General features: G+C 39.8%; 1 protein-coding gene across 1 annotated transcript; it reads left to right on the top strand.

The window, feature by feature from the left end:
- The first annotated feature begins 47 nt into the window (after positions 1–47).
- Positions 48–15,944, top strand: POLR2B (RNA polymerase II subunit B). The gene is made up of 22 exons (XM_009283289.2): positions 48–118; positions 1,886–2,036; positions 3,359–3,471; positions 3,738–3,957; positions 4,882–5,040; positions 6,493–6,657; positions 7,212–7,408; positions 8,156–8,275; positions 8,655–8,841; positions 9,821–9,964; positions 10,248–10,387; positions 10,515–10,626; positions 11,100–11,254; positions 11,514–11,712; positions 11,821–11,989; positions 12,455–12,551; positions 13,872–13,966; positions 14,262–14,512; positions 14,600–14,689; positions 14,967–15,074; positions 15,550–15,663; positions 15,757–15,944. The coding sequence occupies exons 1-22, from the start codon at positions 48–50 to the stop codon at positions 15,919–15,921; spliced, it is 3,222 nt and encodes a 1,073-aa protein (XP_009281564.1). The 3' UTR covers positions 15,922–15,944.
- Positions 15,945–16,071: the final 127 nt, after the last annotated feature.

Below are 16,071 nucleotides of genomic sequence, written 5' to 3'. Positions count from 1 at the left end.
CCGGGGTGATCGGAGCCCGACTGCAACGTTGTGCTTCCTCGACAGATATGCAGTATGATGAAGACGATGATGAAATCACCCCCGACTTGTGGCAAGAAGCCTGCTGGATCGTTATTAGGTGACTTTTTAAAGCTCACTGTTCTTAACGCTTCAGCGTACATGCTCTTGGTCTTACAGGTAACATCCCGTTGGCTAGCAGCATGTGATGGGAGCTGCAGGCTTGGTTGTGCTAAATTGTGTGGTTTAGCACTTTCAGAGCAGAAGGGCTTTAAGCAGAAACAGCAGGGTTGTCATCAGGGATTAAGAAGCCCTACTGGCCCCCAGTAGGGGGTTCATTCATCTTTTGAATGAAGTGAGAAGTGATTTTTATTCCATATCAAGCACATGATTTTGCCTGCTAGTCTCACAGCTGATGCTGGCATTAGGAAATCACTACTTAGCCATTTCACCATGTTAGTGTTTTTCTAGCAAGACATGAACGTCCAGGACCTGCAGCTTCTTGTGACTGTTAAGGAGTGGGATGTTGCGTGGAACTGAGAAAAAAGTGTTTCTCTTGCTAATTGCATCATTCATAATATATATATGACTGGTGTCTTAGGGGAGTAGTTGCAAACAGAACAGTATCTGCGGGGGTGGTCCCACAGGCAGTCTGGATGGAGAGCAGAGATGAGAAACCTTGGAGGCAGGAGGAGGTCCTTTTTCTTGCAGCCCAGTGAAGAGTGCTACCTTTGCTTTCAGTCAGGTGGGAGGTAACTGAGGCAAGTCCTTCAGCTGAGGCTGCACGTCACTCCGTATGAGGAAACACTTTTTTACTGTGAGGGTGACTGAGCACTGGCACGGATTGTCCAGAGAGGTTATGGAGTCTCCGTCCTTGGTGGTATTCAAAAGCCATCTAGACATGGTCTTGGGCAGTCAGCTCTAGGTGACCCTGCTTGAATGGGTGATAGGACAGGATGATCTCCAGAGGTCCCTTCCAACCTCAACCGTTCTGTGATACAGGTTGCCCTTTCCCTTCCTCCTTGCCCTTGTGCAGTAGCAGACCGTGCTGGCAAGATTCACTGTGGCAACAGTACGATAGCCAAGGGTGTGTTCCCCTTCTTGGGGAAGCCTGAGTTATTGGTAGGGAGGTAGTTCTTACTAGTTTTCTCCAGAGATCTTGGCAGTGATGGGGCAGAAGCTGAGGTAGTGTGGGTTCCCTGGCTGGCTTCAGGAATGTGAGGTGTAGAGGAGCTTGCTGGCAGGAGCTCATGCAGCAGACGTGTTTAGGTCATCCCATTAAAAGTTAGGATGTGGGGTTTCGAATTTAGGCTTTGATTTTTATGGTTAGGTTGTGCTGGGTTGAAGCTGGGTGACACAAAGGCTAGGGGAAATCCGGAGAAGGATTTCCCTGGAATCTCTGTTCCGCTGGGAATCTCTGTGTGGCTGGAACAGAGGGGATCCAAGCTAAGAAAAGTTCTGAGAACTGTTACCTTGACTTAGGGGCATGCACTCAGTTTACTGCAGCTTGGAAAATTAGTTAAAGCAAAGTAATTTCCCTACATTGTTGAAAACTTTAGCTGAAGCCACTTTTACTGAGGTTTCAGTCATCACGCTTCCCTTCTAATTTAAGGTAGACTGTGCGTACAGTCATGGCTTAGCCAAGAGGTGACAGCAAGTCTGTCACTTTGTAGTGTCTGTGCCTTCAAACACTGAGAGAGAATTGTTTAGTGTTTTTGGGCATCTGTGTTTGAAACTTATGCCTTGGGAAGAGTGAATGTGTTTGATTCTGTGCTGTATTTCATAGCTTTTGGAGGTTTTGTAATAAATACATCTTAAGCTTGTTGATGTATAAAGTACATGAATTAAATTAAGATCTCTTGTTCATTAATGGACTTTTTTTTTTTAGCTCCTATTTTGATGAAAAGGGTTTAGTCAGGCAACAGTTGGATTCTTTTGATGAGTTTATTCAGATGTCTGTGCAGAGAATTGTTGAAGATGCTCCACCGATTGATTTACAAGCTGAAGCCCAGCATGCCACAGGAGAAGTGGAAGAGCCGGTAAGTGGAGACCCCCAGCAGAGGTGATGTGTTTTTACAATGCAAAATGGCTTTAGGTGGGTTTTATTCAGCCCCCATCTTAAGAGACAGCAATACATCTGAGTTATGACACTGCTCATGTAGTGAATAGGACAGAAGTATGAACTCTTTGGAGTCTATGAGGTACATGGCCAAGTTTCCAGATAGTCGGGTATATGGCTGAGAAACACATGCAAGAGCTTTGTTATCCGTGGAATCAAACTTCCCTCTCCTGTACAGTTACTCTCTCCTGCTGGTTAAATTGTTCGTTGAGTTGAGAAATGACCAGGCAAAGGTTGTAAGGCAACAAGCCTTTCAACTTGTATACGTGCAGGTCTGATGATTTGCTTATGTTTCCCTACCCCCCTTGATTTTGGTCTGTGAAGGAACGCTTTATGAGTAGAGCGGCTCATCTCTAGGTCCTTTTGCATGCAAGGAGGCCAAGAGCCAAGTTGCCTCGGCATGCTTGTGCACCACACATACGAAACACTTGAACAAAGCTACTCTTGTGTAACTGCTTGCTTTCCTTTAAGGTCTAGCTCCCCCTACCAGATACACAAGTGGACTTTGATAAGGGTATTGTTTTAACACTTTTACCCCTTTATTTTAAATGTGAGGCTTTTGATTTAAGTGAACGGAATGCTCTAAATCTCATTGCAGTAGGATTCTGAGGGGTGAGTGGCTCTCGGAGCAAAATGAATATCCTGGAATTGTTCTATTGCTGAAAGGTATCTGTCCTTTCATGCCCATGGTTTCACTGTAACAAGTGAAAGGATTTCTGTGGAACTAAAACAAAGCTATTAAAGTTAATGTTTTGTGCATGGGAGCAAAGCTTTACAAAAGCTCACACCTTGTTTGATATGTCAGCTATCTCATTGTATGTGTTGAAGCAGATTCACCTTTTTGCATCATAAAACTAGCAGTTTTATCTAAAGTTACATAAACGATAAATATCTAAGTAGGCATATGTAAGGCATATTCTATTTGTTAATATATTCACTGACTTGGCACATTTTGAGTTTGTTAGCTATTTTATAGGAAGAAGACCTATTTGGGTACTTTATTCTTCTCTTACCAATGGTTTTGACCTTTCAGTTTTCTCTGGTTTTTTTATTAATGAGGTGTTCAGAAATTATTGAAAGTTTTTTTGAGTGCTTTTTTGATCCAGTCATCTGAATCGGGATTGTTTCCATACCTTGGGCTGACGACATGCAGCAGCATTGGGTATTAAGCACTAGGGCCGCTTTTGAACAAGCGAAATAGATGTTTCTTCCATTGCAGGTAAATGTCTTCTTGTTTTCCAGCCCCGGTATCTGTTGAAGTTTGAACAAATCTATCTCTCCAAACCTACACATTGGGAAAGAGATGGAGCACCCTCACCTATGATGCCCAATGAAGCCAGACTGAGAAACCTTACGTAAGAACAAACTCTGTAGTGGATAAATGCAAGGAAGGACTGGCCCTGCATTATTAATTGACAGTCTTTTTCAATTTAGTAGTGCCTTCAAAATGTAATAATTACTGCTCTATTTAAATTTTGATGTCTACTTGTTAAATCCAGATGGTGATTTGGTAATAATGCTTAATGTTACTAGTGAGTGCTTGAATAACTGCATTCGTTATCCGTCTGTACAACCTGGAGTAATAACTGACAGATAACACAATGGTGTTTTTATTCTGTAGGTATTCAGCCCCCTTGTATGTGGATATAACTAAAACAGTTATTAAAGAAGGGGAGGATCAGTTACAGACACAGCATCAGAAAACTTTTATAGGAAAAATTCCTATTATGTTACGTTCAACATACTGTTTGTTGAATGGCTTAACTGACCGTGATCTTTGTGAACTGAATGAATGCCCGCTTGATCCTGGTGGCTACTTTATCATTAATGGATCAGAAAAGGTAAGAGATTATACCTTGCATAGTCATCTTCACAGACACTGAAAGTTCCGTTACTTGTTTCCGTATGTTTTGCCAGGACCATAAGCACTTTTATTCCAGTGTATCACAGTTACTGTAGGCACTCGTAATCTTGTAGAAAGATGGGCTTTTAGTCCTCTGTTAGGATTTTCTCGAGCCACCTTTTCTTCTCTGAGGCATGTTTCCCTTCTTCAGTTTCATAAACTGTTTTGCATTGAATGCCATTAAGTACTCTAGATATTTTCCTTTCCATTTTCAGTATTGCAGAGCAGCACGCACTCTAAAATGAGGTACTTCTTCACTCAGTCTCCTCCAGTTTGTTCACAGCTGTATAGATGCATTTTATTATAAGAATAAGTTTTTCCCTCCATTGCTGTGGATTCAGCTTTAGCAAATCATATCCTCTCCATGCTTGTGCCTCACCAATGAAACTGCCAGTTTTTTCTAACTGACACCTGGGCAAACGCAGCAAAAGAAGTAGAATTGTATTTTTCTTCTTGGGGGGGGGGGGCAGGGAATCTGTCTTTGACTGTCGGAGCTGGCATTTAAATTTAAATGCCTGTGTAGTGCGTTGGCCTTGGAAACAGATAGTGAAATTCTTTCTTTATCAGTGTTTTGCCTAAAGCTAACACAAACGTCTCAGCACAACTAGCAGATGCAGTAAGTACATCATAGAGACCAGTGTTCTCAGAGTCTTTTGTTTTGGTTATTCTGTTTTAACTAGGTGTATGTTTTGCTTAATACTGTATTTTAAAAATGTAGAGTATAATCCAGCTGAGTTTGGCAAATTGACTTCATGCTGTGCAGTGCTCTTAAGGCACGTGAAGGAATAGTAGAAACACTGTTCTTGTTACTTTCAGCATGCCCTTTGTCAGTTATTTACTAGTGTTCTTGTTTCTAACACAGGTTCTGATTGCTCAAGAGAAAATGGCTACAAACACAGTATATGTGTTTGCAAAGAAGGATTCAAAATATGCCTACACAGGAGAGTGTAGATCTTGTCTGGAAAATTCCTCTCGACCAACAAGTACTATATGGGTTAGCATGCTGGCCAGAGGTGGGCAGGTATGCCTAAGCAGTAATAACCCCTGCCCTAGGGCTTACATTAAAGATTGTTTTAGGAGTTTTGTTACTGTCCTGTCTCTTCATGTCATTTACTTTCGGGATTTTGAGAAGAAATTTCTTCTGATGCTAAGTTATAAAGAAGGTAAAATTAAATGAAAATGTATTCCATTTGTCATAGATTATGCCTGTCTCTGGGACAAGTAATTTGAGGAAGACTCAATTTGAGGCAGCTTGTAGGGCAAGGCTGAAAAAATCATTTTAGAATTACTGTAAATGAGTTTTTAGAAAATCCAAACAAGTTGCTTCCTGTTTTTTTGACAAAGGAGAAGAGCAGGAGCAGGCACCCTGTCTTTGCTGACGGCCAAGGTTTAGATGTGTTTTGCAGACCACATGCTAATTCATATTTAACATCTAATTGTGCCACCTGTGAGGGGAAATAAGTGCTATTCATAACTTCAAAAGCAGAAGGTGTCAGTACGCATTTACCATTGCACGGATGTTTGGAAATTCCCAAACATGTTCAAAGAGTAACTTTAATAGAAGCCTTACACCACTCTTGCTCCTGATGACTGGGGCACTCTTGCGTGGTTGTCCCTCTGCATCCCACAATGTTTGTTTCTTTCTGGGAGGGGGGAGCAGCTACTTGAATGATCGTGAGAATGGAGAGTCTTACACAGTGGATTAGAAAAGCTGGGCTTAAGCTGACAGAAGGAGAGCTGAAGGTGGATAGGATTGCTCTTTGCAAATACACAAGGGGAGAGAAAGGATGCGTAAGAGTGAATGAATAGTACTATCACCGCTCTCTACAACTACCTGAAAAGGAGGTTGTAGCGAGGTGGGTGTCAGTCTCTTCTCCCAAGCAACAAGTGATAGGACAAAAGGAAATGGCCTCAAGTTGCGCCAGGGGAGGTTTAGATTGGAGATAAGGAAAAATTTCTTTACTGAAGGAGTGGTTAAACATTGGAACAGGCTGCCCGGGGAAGTGGTGGAGTCCCCATCCCTGGAGGTATTTAAAAGACGTGTAGATGCGGCACTTAGGGACATGGTTTAGTGGACATGGTGGTGTTGGGTCGACGGTTGGACTCGATGATCTCAGAGGTCTTTTCCAACCTTAATGATTCTATGATTTAAATTCCTTTGTATCAGCAAAGGAATTTAATAATTTAAATGTAATAATTTAAATTAATAATTTAAATTTAAATTAATAAATTAATTTAAAACTTGCTTTCCAAGTTTTTGCAGACTTCTAAAGTTAGAAATGTTTTTAAAATAAAAAAGTCACTGATGGAGTAAGGTTTCAGAAGAGCTCCTTAGCTGGCCTACTGAGAAGTCGTGGTTTCCTGTAGTGCTTGAATAAATACGATTATGCTGTATCATCCAAGTCCAGAGATATATTTTTATTTAAAGGCAAGATCATTTAAGACTAATGTATGTTTTTCCCCATCTTTTCAGGGTGCAAAGAAGAGTGCTATTGGTCAGCGCATTGTAGCAACTTTGCCATATATCAAACAAGAAGTCCCCATCATAATTGTTTTTCGTGCGCTAGGCTTTGTGTCCGACAGGGACATTTTAGAGCACATCATATATGATTTTGAAGATCCAGAAATGATGGAAATGGTAATATATGTTAAATAAGTTATTTCCTGGCTTGACATTTGGTGATGTGTAGGTGTGGCTAATCATCATTCAAAGTATTGTTCATTTTCCAATTGTAATTTATTACTTTATTATTTTTGTGGGTCGTCTATTAGAAATGTCAAAAGTTCTCTGCCTAAACCTATTCTAATGAATATTTTAAGTGAACAAAGTACAATGGAAATTTTGAAGAGTTGATATGTATTTGGAGAGGTAGCGTCTTATCCTGCTGCCATTGACTTTAATTGTAAAATCCCAATTTATACCTGAAGCAGCAACAGGCCTAGAATGTACTTGAATGAGAACTATTTTCTGAAGTCTAAACTATTTTTATGTGCTTCCTGCATGCTCCATTACTGTTTTCTGCTGCTCTTGAAAGAGAGCTTTACTTTAAGACTTTACTATAGTAAAGCCAGAAAGAACCGCATCAGTAATTAGCAGTTCCTGAAAAGAATCATCAGCAAACTACTGCGCAGTTTCTGTCAACCCCAACAGGCACTGGATGCTACAGGATTTTGCTGTGTTTTGTGCATTAGGTCAAACCTTCTCTGGATGAAGCGTTTGTCATTCAGGAGCAAAACGTTGCTCTAAACTTCATTGGATCAAGAGGTGCAAAGCCAGGTGTCACCAAAGAAAAGAGAATCAAGTACGCTAAAGAAGTCTTGCAGAAAGAAATGCTCCCGCATGTTGGTGTCAGTGACTTCTGTGAAACCAAAAAGGCCTATTTTCTAGGGTATGTCAGTATTTTCTGTCACACATCTGCAAATGGACACTGAATACAGATTTTATTCACATATATGTATTATGATTGGAAGGACACACTGAATGGGAGTTTGTTTTTAACCTCAGTCTTCTGGATACTCAGTGATAAACTTTAGGGCACTGGTATATTTTTCTTAGCTGAGAAAATGCAATGCTGATAAAGTAGAAAAAAAAAAAGAAACAAAACAAGCCTCCAACGCATTCTGGGTCTTACGTTCGATGTGATGATAGTGATAAGTTACTCTTTTTGACATGGTGTTGCGTGGACAACATATAGAGGTTGATAACTAATGTGTAGATAAGTACTGATAAGCTGTTTGTAATGTAAACCCACTCTTTAAAACTACTAGCACATCCTCTTGACCACCGCTTATTGGTGTGCAGATGAACCATAGCATCAGGAGACTTACCATTTTACACCTGATTCCGCATGCTTAAACATAGCCCATATTACAGTACAGGACAGACATGTAGCAGGAGATGCATTGCCATCATGATGTAAATATTAACTTCTCTCTGTAGTTATCTGAACTTTCAGTGAGTCATGCACCTCTAAGGACGTACGTGCTGAAGAGGTGTGTTTTAGGACAGCAGTATCCTAAAGATCTAGAATGGACAACCTTTAGGAAACAGTTCACTGATTTATCTGTGAAAGCATGTAATCTTTGTTGTGAATGTCTGCTGTCAGTTTAAAACATAAACTATCTTACTTGCTTAGGTATATGGTTCATAGATTGTTGCTGGCAGCACTGGGAAGAAGAGAGCTGGATGACAGAGATCATTATGGCAACAAAAGACTGGATCTTGCTGGGCCACTGTTAGCTTTCCTGTTCAGAGGGTAACTATAATATATACATTTTCTTCGGAGGTAATTAATGGTAGAGGCATTGCCGACTCTGTGCTTCTAAACCAATCAGACTATTCTGTGGTGTCTGATACCCGGTCTAGGGCAACACAGCCTGTATCTGATTATGACTTTTTCATGGAGTGGGTAAGATTCCTCTAATAGTAGGTGGCTGGCATCAGCTTGTTTTGAAGCATATTTTGTGCATGTTCACAAACAGGTTAATTTGTTTTGGTTTTTTTCCCCTTTCCTCCTCTAGTTACAAATTACTTGCTTCTGTTCAGGAGGCCAGTGACATTTTTCCAAATAGTGCTGGGTAGGCTGAATTGCTATAGCACTGTTTCATCATGTTTCTTGGCATCTTCTTCTACAGAATGTTTAAGAATTTGCTGAAGGAAGTGAGAATATATGCACAAAAGTTTATTGACAGAGGGAAAGATTTCAACTTGGAACTGGCAATTAAAACAAGAATTATTTCAGATGGTTTGAAGTATTCATTGGCAACTGGAAACTGGGGTGACCAGAAGAAAGCTCATCAGGCCAGAGCAGGAGTATCTCAGGTACAATAGCTGAATAAAGCACGGTAGCATTTGTCAGGTTTACATAAGAGTAAAACTGTATCATGGAAGAGTTTAACATTGCTTGGCAGCCATGCGTGTTGTATGTTAAATAGAACTATTTTTAAAAGGAAACTTCCATAGCTGAAACAGATGAAGATCCAAATAGTTGAGTCTGGTGTGGGGTTTGGGGTTTTGTTGTTGTTTGGTTTTGATTTTAGCTATTGTGTTCACTGTTGGTGTAACTCTTGTAAAGACTTCTTGTGTTAGAACATATGCTTGTGTGTCTGGTCAAGTCCTAGTCCCAGGGAATCTTTAGGGAGGATGGATTTCTTTCCTTTTAATTACTTTCAGTGCTTCACAAGTGGTTAAAGAAACTTGAGTGACACCTTGTAATATAACAGTTATGTATTCCACAGCTAATGATGAGGAGCACTGACTTTATTAGCCCACAGCAGTGCTTAGTTGTGCTTGTTTCTCATAAAGGTGGAAACAGGAAAGAGGTAAGAGTTTTTAAATGCCAGCACATTTTGTTTGGAGCCCTGGTGGGATCATAATTTGGGGAAAGCAAAGTTAGGAAAGGGGCGAAGATGGTAGCTGTCCCTGGATGGTGTGTTGTAAATGCTGATTTGCTCCTAATAACTCAGTCATCTTAGTTTTTCAAACTAAGTTTGAAAAGATCTCTGTACTGCCAAACCTTCCTGGTGAAAATGCAGCGTAAAAAGTATTTTTACGAGTATCACTCATTCTAGTTACCTAATCAGAGTAAGCTATACTATAAAAAACAGATTTTAAGGGTAAACTTAGTCTAAGATTGATGGAGGTGAACTAAAAAGTGTAGCTAACAAAAATCAGAGCGATTTTAGTTCTTTTGAAGTACCTAATTTCTAGAGGGCATTGATCCTTTGCTCTAATGTATCATGATGCTGGTCAACAACACACTTAAGAAGCTTTGACTAACCAAATTCCTTTCTACATGCAGGTGTTAAACCGCTTGACTTTTGCATCTACGCTTTCCCATCTGAGACGCCTGAATTCTCCAATTGGTAGAGATGGTAAACTGGCAAAGCCCAGACAGCTGCACAATACGCTGTGGGGAATGGTTTGCCCTGCTGAGACTCCAGAGGTAATGAAAGTAGTATTTATGTCAGTACTTGCTCGTGCCCAACTGCTTTTATCCGCTAGTCATTTTATAGCCATGGCACTTGTGATGATCACTTGCACTTTTTTTGAAATGCTGACAGGAATGTTTAGCTTTATAGTTAACTCTGTAGTTGAATGGTAGAAATTAATAGAGTAAATAGCATGTTTTGTACCCAGTTCCTTGAGGACTCGAAGTTTAAGTTCTTGGATCTTCTTGGGGGAACCTATTGATTTGGAAATGCAAGTTAATTTTGTGTTTCTACTAGGGTCATGCAGTAGGACTTGTGAAGAACTTAGCCCTGATGGCTTACATTTCTGTGGGGTCTCAGCCATCGCCAATTTTGGAATTCTTGGAAGAGTGGAGTATGGAAAACCTGGAAGAAATATCTCCAGCAGCAATAGCTGAGTATGTGCAAATGAAACTGTTTAAACAGACTTAAGCTTTTTATCCTGCACAACACTTCAAGGGTTTGGGGTTTTTTGGGTTTGTTTGGGTTTTTTTTTATTATTTGTTTGTTTTTCCCTCTTTCTAGTGCTACCAAGATCTTTGTTAACGGCTGCTGGGTAGGAATACACAAAGATCCAGAGCAGCTCATGAATACCCTAAGGAAGCTCCGTCGTCAGATGGACATCATTGTGTCGGAGGTATAAATTTTACATCTAGAGTTCAGGTGTCTTTTTAGATGAGGGAGGATAATGCCTTGATACTACTTTGCAAGCTCCAAATAGCATTATTTGCAAGTCTCTTTCTGAACATACTTCACATTGCTTGGGTTTTTTTATTTTGGGAGTTTTTTGGGGTTTGGTGCTTTTTGGGTTGTTTTTGTTTGATGTTGTGTGTGGTTTGTTGCTTGGTTGTGGGGTTTTTGCTGTTGTTTTGCTTTTTTTGGGGGGGGTGGGTGGGTGGTTTTTTTTTTTAAAGAGGATCCAGTTGAAAAAACAGTTCAAAATAGTCTCTTGAAATGCTTCTGTTTCTAGGAGTGTTAATGTTTGTTCTGTGTTGCTGATAGCACCTGTAAGGCCTTTGCTTTAGGGAACTTTGTTACCCTATTTTGTGTTTTGCAGTTTTGATTCCAGGCTGAGACTTTGTACTCACAGGATGCTGCTTTCTTGTACAGGTCTCAATGATTAGGGATATTCGTGAGCGAGAAATCCGCATCTATACTGATGCAGGCAGAATTTGTCGGCCCCTTTTAATTGTGGAAAAACAGAAGTTGCTGTTGAAGAAAAGGCATATTGACCAACTGAAGGAACGAGAGTATAACAATTACAGGTGAGATGTGTTCCTGAAATTCAACTGAATGTCTCATTTTCCATCTTGGAAGCTGCAAGTTCCCCCAGATTGGAGAGAGAAATGTTTAAAGCTTTGTGCAACACAAAGATGCTTTCTCTGCCTGGTAGCTTAATTCATTTTTTCTTCATCACACTGAGACAGTGGTAGTAATAATAAGCCAGGGAAGTCCTTGTTCTTGTTACTGATGAAGAGACCCATTTTATGTGTTAGCTGAGTGTTTCAGACATTGGTTATTCAGTTGGCAGGATCTCGTGGCCAGTGGTGTAGTAGAGTACATTGATACACTGGAAGAGGAGACTGTGATGCTGGCAATGACTCCAGATGACTTGCAAGAGAAAGGTGTGGCATATTGTTCAACATACACACACTGTGAGATTCACCCATCTATGATCCTGGGAGTATGTGCATCTATTATCCCTTTCCCTGATCACAACCAGGTCAGTGCATCACTTCTGACATCCTGCTTTTAAAGTTGATAGAAAACTGACAGGTGTATGTGTAAGAGCTTTATATACATATATACCGGTCTTCCCTTGTCTGTCTAGTCTCCCAGGAACACATACCAGTCTGCTATGGGTAAACAGGCTATGGGAGTTTACATTACAAACTTTCATGTTCGTATGGATACGCTGGCACATGTGTTGTATTATCCTCAGAAGCCCCTTGTAACAACACGCTCCATGGAGTACTTGCGATTTAGAGAGTTACCAGCAGGTATGTTGTCAGTTAATGTTTACTAAACAAAAATACTACTGTTTTGTTTAAACTATGTCACAAATGTTGTGTGTAAAATACCTGAGTATTTAGCAAATGTACGTAATTTAAAAATTAATTATAGGTTAAAAGTTAACTTGTAGCTGGACACCTAGACTGCAAAAAATACATTGCTAGTGTTGCAGCTGAAACTACTTTATCCATACAGTCTGCTAAAATCTAACTGGAAAAATGCATTTTCTGTACTATTTGCTAAGTTCTTCACAAGGGGTCACTCTTGACTCGCTTTTCCACCCAAAGCTGCATTTGCTAATACTGTGTGGCTTTTGCATGTGGGCCATAGAGGCTTTATCTCAGAAAGGGTAGAACAGCCTCGCTATAGAGAATACAGCTTATTTTGAGTTACAAGTAATGCCTGTCTGGTATGTGTGCATCCTTTCAAAGTATTTGCTCTGCATATTATAGGTATCAATTCGATTGTAGCCATTGCATCATACACAGGCTATAACCAGGAAGACTCTGTCATCATGAACCGTTCTGCTGTTGACAGAGGCTTTTTCAGGTAAGACTTTGGAAATTTTTTTTAACTGCTTGGAAGGAAAAAAAAGTATACTGAGTTGTCCAGAGGCTCAGGAAAAGTTCATCTTACGCTGGAAGGCACCATTCTCCATATCTCTCCAACCTGAGAAGCTTTTTAATTTATTTTATTTTTTTTTTTTTTCCTAATGGGGGTGGAGGGATCAGCACAATGAAAATAGTGAGTGTGTATCTTAGCAAAACACAGTGAGGAATCGTTCATCCTTTGTGTAACCTGACTTCCCACTCTGTCTTCCCAACTCTTCCATTTTGGTCTTTACTACATTTATTGTTCTTTGTACAATGGTTAAATGAAAAAATATTTGGACTCTTTGCTGTTATATTTTCATATAACTCTTGCCAGTTATATGAACTCTTTAATGGCAATATTGCAGCTTTGTAATAAAGTCTTGTCTTTAGTAGCACAACAGTTGCTACCAGTGAGGATTGGCATGTTCCTCTCCTTAGTAGGAACTGCAGTTGGGACAACTGGCACCTGATGTGACTTTGTGCATTATAGTTCTTAGATGGCTGTGGTTAGCTGTATAGCTGGTCAGTAGGTTTCTAGTTTTGTTCATTTTCTTTTGTCCAAGTTGAGCCCAAGAAGTGAGTGCTTGGTATCTTGGATCCAATGTAGAATAAGTATGAGACTATCAGACTTTTATGGCTCACGTGAAGCTTTTATAGAACCTCCTGTGTGCATGGGAGCAATTAAATGTGGATAATATTTATCTGAAAGGCTGTGGCTTTGGTGTGCTGGCAACTGAGGCAGCAGACAAAAACCCCTAAAGCCCCGGAAAGAAGCCTATATAAATTGAAAGTTTTCTACTGCAGCTCAGTTGTACTGAGTGTGGCACTGCAAGGTAGCAGTAGAAGCCTTAAAATGCTTGCAAAGTGGCAGGTATAAGGAGAAAAGTAATATGAGAATGATATGATGAAGATGTGAATAATCTTTAGGAATAATAACTACTTTTGAGATGTCAAGCAGGTCCAAAGGTCTCTGCAGTTCATCAAAAATTAGCATGTTATCTATAGGTGCTTTGGCAATATCTGAAACGTGGCCATCAAAATGTCATTTGAAACTGTTCTGTTTGTTTGGTGGGGTGTTTTTGTTTTCCCCTCCTCAACGATGGTCAGATTAACAAGACTTTAGAGGAAGGGTTGTGTGGCATACGAACATATTGGTTGTCATTAGTAACAGTAGTCGTAATATGTGATAAAAGGGTGATTATAGCGAAATTGAGATGTACAGATGAGGAAAAATGATGCTGGTTTCACTGGAGAAGGCTTTATAACTTTGTTTCAGATCTGTGTTCTATCGCTCATACAAAGAGCAAGAGTCTAAAAAAGGGTATGACCAAGAGGAAGTTTTTGAAAAGCCTACACGCGAAACTTGCCAAGGTAAGATATAGGAGTGCATGAAGACTGACTTTTTGAATTAAATTTTTGTGGGCAAGGTTGTTAATGTTGTTGAACTGATTCGGTCTTTATTTTGGGACATATAAAATAGCAGAAACGTCTGTATTAATAGCAAAATACATCAGCTGAGATATTTCCATAAAATTATCTTTAGACATTTTAGCAGTAGGCTGAAGTTGCAAGCAGACTTGTTGAATTTCTACAGACCATCAAAGTCAGTATGTTGAAAAATTTGGGAGTCTTTTTTTTTCTTTTTTTTCCCTCTTTTTTTCTCAAGGTATGAGACATGCAATCTATGACAAACTTGATGATGATGGTTTGATAGCACCTGGGGTACGTGTGTCTGGGGATGATGTCATCATTGGCAAAACAGTAACGCTGCCAGAAAATGAAGACGAACTGGAAAGCACTAATAGACGTTTCACAAAGAGAGACTGTAGCACTTTTCTGCGAACTAGTGAGACTGGCATTGTAGATCAGGTCATGGTAACCCTTAACCAGGAAGGATACAAGTTCTGCAAGATTAGGGTGAGCACTGACGTGTATGCTTTCTACTTTTAATCGTTTTTGTTCTGTATTTAAGTTACCAATTGAATGTTTTCCTGTGGCTTACAGGTACGCTCTGTAAGAATCCCACAAATTGGAGATAAATTCGCTAGCAGACATGGTCAGAAAGGAACCTGTGGTATCCAGTACAGGCAGGAGGTAGTGATTTTTTTTTTTTTTCTTCCTTCTTAACATTTTATCTCTGATCTTCTTAGTGTTGGAACTGCCTTAAGTGAGTTGTCTGTGGACTATCTACTCAGGTGCAATATATTGACTTAAATTTAGCTAAAATATGTTTAGAAAGGGACACAGTTGCTTCTTATGTGGTACTTCAGTGCCTCTGAAATGCTTTAAAAGACTTAATTTGAATGCATGCAACTGCTTTTTTAAAAGCTGATATTCTGGGAAGTACTGACTGTCTGTTTCCCTGCTCTAGGATATGCCCTTCACCTGTGAAGGCATCACACCTGATATAATTATCAACCCCCATGCCATCCCTTCCCGCATGACCATTGGTCACTTGATTGAGTGTCTTCAGGGGAAGGTAAGAAGAATCTTTTATGCTGTATGTCTGAGCAATATGAATTAAAATGTTTTTTGGTTCCCTCCCCCCGTTTGTTTTTTTTGTAAAGGTACTACTCCCTGGTAGGTGTTAATCCACTAAAAACTAAGGGTTGTTCTCCAGTTACTTGATAGCAAAAGCAGGTTTCTTGGGGAAGACCTACAGTCCTGTAAATTTTGTCCAGCAAGTCGGACTACAGTGTACTCTCTCATCTGTTGCTTTTATTCCAAACATTTCTTATGACCTAGAAAAAGGAGTAGCAAAATTGTTGATAGTGTGTATTTTTTAAAATCTCACTATAAATTGCGTAGCTGGTAAACAAAGCAAGATAGGGTACTATCACGGGCATGGGATCTCAAGTTCTGGCATTAAGAGTTAAAACTGTTTGAAACAGCTTAATGTTGTCTGACCAGTCCTTCAGAAATCTGACAAGCTTTTGCAAATCTCTTCTCTGTAGGTGTCCGCAAACAAGGGAGAAATTGGTGATGCTACACCTTTTAATGATGCCGTCAATGTGCAGAAGATTTCCAATCTTTTATCAGATTATGGCTATCATCTAAGAGGAAATGAGGTATAATCAAAATATCAATTCACTGTAACTTTTTTAATATACATTTGATGGATAGTAAGGCTTATGATTCAGTGATTGCATTGACTACTTCAGGTCCTCTACAATGGCTTCACTGGTCGAAAAATCACATCACAGATCTTCATTGGTCCTACGTATTATCAGCGGCTGAAGCACATGGTAGATGACAAAATCCATTCTCGTGCAAGAGGGCCAATCCAAATACTTAACAGACAGCCCATGGAAGGTAGATCTCGGTAAGAATGTTTATTAGTTTCTATACAGTATTTTCTTTTTCTTTCAAGTTTTTATCCCTAAAAAATAGCTGCCTCAACTTTGCAGCTAGAACTTAATTAGCTCACCCCAATTAGCCACCCATTTTCATGTGTTTGGCTTAAGATGATGTACTGG

This window comes from Aptenodytes forsteri, unplaced genomic scaffold, assembly GCF_000699145.1.
Source record: "Aptenodytes forsteri isolate BGI_AS27 unplaced genomic scaffold, ASM69914v1 Scaffold6, whole genome shotgun sequence".
Classification (NCBI taxonomy): domain Eukaryota; kingdom Metazoa; phylum Chordata; class Aves; order Sphenisciformes; family Spheniscidae; genus Aptenodytes; species Aptenodytes forsteri.
This window is presented reverse-complemented; position numbering and strand designations above follow the sequence as displayed.